This window comes from Antrostomus carolinensis, unplaced genomic scaffold, assembly GCF_000700745.2.
Source record: "Antrostomus carolinensis isolate BGI_N321 unplaced genomic scaffold, ASM70074v2 scaffold34370, whole genome shotgun sequence".
Taxonomy (NCBI): Eukaryota; Metazoa; Chordata; class Aves; order Caprimulgiformes; family Caprimulgidae; genus Antrostomus; species Antrostomus carolinensis.
Genome location: NW_010288254.1, coordinates 1 through 2,692, shown reverse-complemented (window position 1 = coordinate 2,692; position 2,692 = coordinate 1). Strand labels below are relative to the sequence as shown.

The 2,692-nt window shown below is 45.8% G+C and overlaps 1 protein-coding gene across 1 annotated transcript in view; it reads right to left on the bottom strand.

Moving 5' to 3' along the window:
• Nucleotides 1–2,482, bottom strand: part of LOC104523495 (exportin-6) — a gene marked incomplete at its 5' end in the record, with an annotated part of 8,520 nt that extends 6,038 nt beyond the window's left edge. Inside the window, 2 exons of the mRNA XM_010166097.1 lie at nt 894–1,008; nt 2,327–2,482. Of these exons, the coding sequence (XP_010164399.1) occupies nt 894–1,008; nt 2,327–2,482 (271 nt within the window). The remainder of the gene's footprint in view (nt 1–893; nt 1,009–2,326) is intronic.
• Between the last annotated feature and the right edge of the window lie 210 nt (nt 2,483–2,692).

The window sequence follows — 2,692 nt, the reverse complement described above, 5'->3', positions numbered from 1 at the left end:
CTAATTTAAAGGAAAGCAGGTACTGCCTCTGAACTTGCTCAGTTAATACAAACCAAGTACATTAAGCCACAGAAGGGTGCTAGGTTTTGATAGACCTCTTTCTCCAACAAAAGCTTGAGAGATTGTTGAGGTACCCTCAGATCTTTGGTAGGAGCTAAAAGGCAATGTGAGCCTCCAATTCAGTATCACACACTTCCAGACAGCCCATGGGAGAGCTCAAATGGATCAAAGAAAAATGATGTGAGGGTTGGAGCAGCTCTGCTATGGGGACAGGCTGAGAGAGTTGGGGCTGTTCAGCCTGGAGAAGAGAAGCTCTGGGGAGACCTTATTGCAGCCTTCCAGTACTTAAAGGGGTCCTATAAGAAAGATGGGGACAGACTTTTTAGCAGAGCCTGTAGCAACAGGACAAGGGGTGATGGTTTTAAATGAAAAGAGGGGAGCTTTAGACTGGATATAAGGAAGACATTGTTTATGCTGAGGGTGGTGAAACCCTGGCCCAGGCTGCCCAGAGAGGTGATAGAAGCCCCATCCCTGGAAACATTCCATTGTCAGGTTGGACGGGGCTCTGAGCAACCTGATCTGGTTGAGGATGTCCCTGCTCACTGCAGGGGGCCTAGACTTGAAGGCTTGACCTTGAAAGGTCCTTTCTAACCCAAACCAGCCTGTGATTCCATGAAATTGCATGATGGTCTGTATGACTGATGTGCACAGCCTGGGTGATTTCAGACCTGGAAGCATTTTCCTTAAATTCAGCCCTGGGACATGACAAAAGTCTGGACGCAAAGGGGCTGGAAACACTACCCTCTTTAGGGGCAGGGACCTGTTGTGTGAGCAGCTTACTAAGATAAATCATCCTGAGGAATAAGAAAGAAGCAACCAACACAGGACAATACCTGGTGAACATGTTCAGGAAGGTCTGTATGATCTGCTCAGTGAAAGGCACTCCCATCTGCACCCTCAGTCCTTGAAACAGAGTGAGGAAGAAGCTCAGCATCTCATCTGTCACATCTAAGGTAAGAACAGGAAAGCAAAAAGAACGTGTTGAGGTAACACTCAAGTGCATCAATAAGTCTTCTTTGTGAGATTTGCTCCTCCTGTACAGGGAACCCCATTTACTCTTGGAAATTTAGCAGCAGGGGTGCCATTAGAAACCAAAACCAATAACCAGTACTACAAGGCTTAAAGATTGCTCATCCATTTCTGAAAATCGCCAGGGATGGTGAGTACAGCCAGCACCAAACAACTCAGAACAAATCTGACCCTATCAGTGAGGTCCTTAGTCTGCTCTGCCCATGCAGAGCACTTGGAGAAAGCCCTGGAGATGGTCTGGGCTGATCTCCAACTGCTCAGCCCTTGTACAGGGTTAACAGGAAATACAAGGAAATCCAAACCAGTTACACAGCTTGGGATGGGTCAGAGTCAGAACTCAGCTGCTTTTTTTTTTTGGCAGGAACTGAAAAGACCCTTCTAACTTCAGAAGTCATCTTCAGTGCATGTTGGCTGATCAGCACCACAGCTAATTCTTCATCAGTCCCAACATGCTTTATTAAATAACTGTAAGCTGAAGCTGCTCAACTCCTTCATAGCACCTTTTACAGCCAATAAACAGCAACTGCATGAGGCTGCAGCCTGTTCACCGGAGTCACAGCATCACCTTGTTGTCTTGGATCCTCTCTGCATTTCAGTTTTGTTTTGCCTCCACCCATGCCTGCTTCACTGAGAAAATGCCACACCTAGCTTCAGAAGTTTTCCTGGAACACCTTGCTCTTCATGAGAGAAGCTGCTGTAGTCCTGGGCATTCAGGGTACCTCAATGCAATACAAAAGGTCAGTTGCTGGCCAGAAGATTGCCAAGCAAGAGTCCTGGTTACATCTCAGGAGCTTTTCATTTACAGGGGGGAAAAAAACCCCCACCCCATCATTTCACCTAATCTGATGAGATCTACTCCTCTTCGCTTTCAAGCCTCTGGAGAGAATGTCAATGGCAAACATAGCCAGATGGGGTAGTTTAAAGGGGTTTTTTTGTGCTCAGGATCAGCTCCACTCTTGTTTCACTGTGTTATTTCACTGCTGAACACAACACCAGGAACCTCCATCTTCTGGAAGTGTGACAAACCTTAGATGTATCCTAGATAGCAGAGATGATCTCCCTTTCCTGTTCCAATTCAGCCCAGCCCACCCAGAAGTACAGACTCACATTACACTCAGGCACAGCAAACCCACACCATTCACATCAACACCACCACGATTCTATGCTGATGGACTCTGGATGTGATCAGTAGGTTATAAAGCTACTCACAGCATTAAAGCCTGTCCTATGGTTATACCTGACTGATGAATGAAAGCTGGGAAGAGGGCTAGTGAGACCTGCACGGATTCTTGCAGTGACTGATAACAGATCTGTCGAGACTTGGTGGATTCTCCAGAGATACTTTCTACAATATCTTCTAAAACGCTGAGCGTCTGATGGATGATCAATTTGGCTGCAAAAGAAAAGAGGTGATACTTCCTGTATGTGTCAAAATTAGTAATCAGAGGCAAGAAATGAAGAAAAGTCAAGTTGACACACACAGTAACTATGACAACCTACAAGGCAACATATACACCAAACTGGGGTTGGAGTAAAAAATGTCCCCAAGTGCACGTTCACATTTTAAACATTTAAACAGAATCACAGAATGTCAGGGATTGGA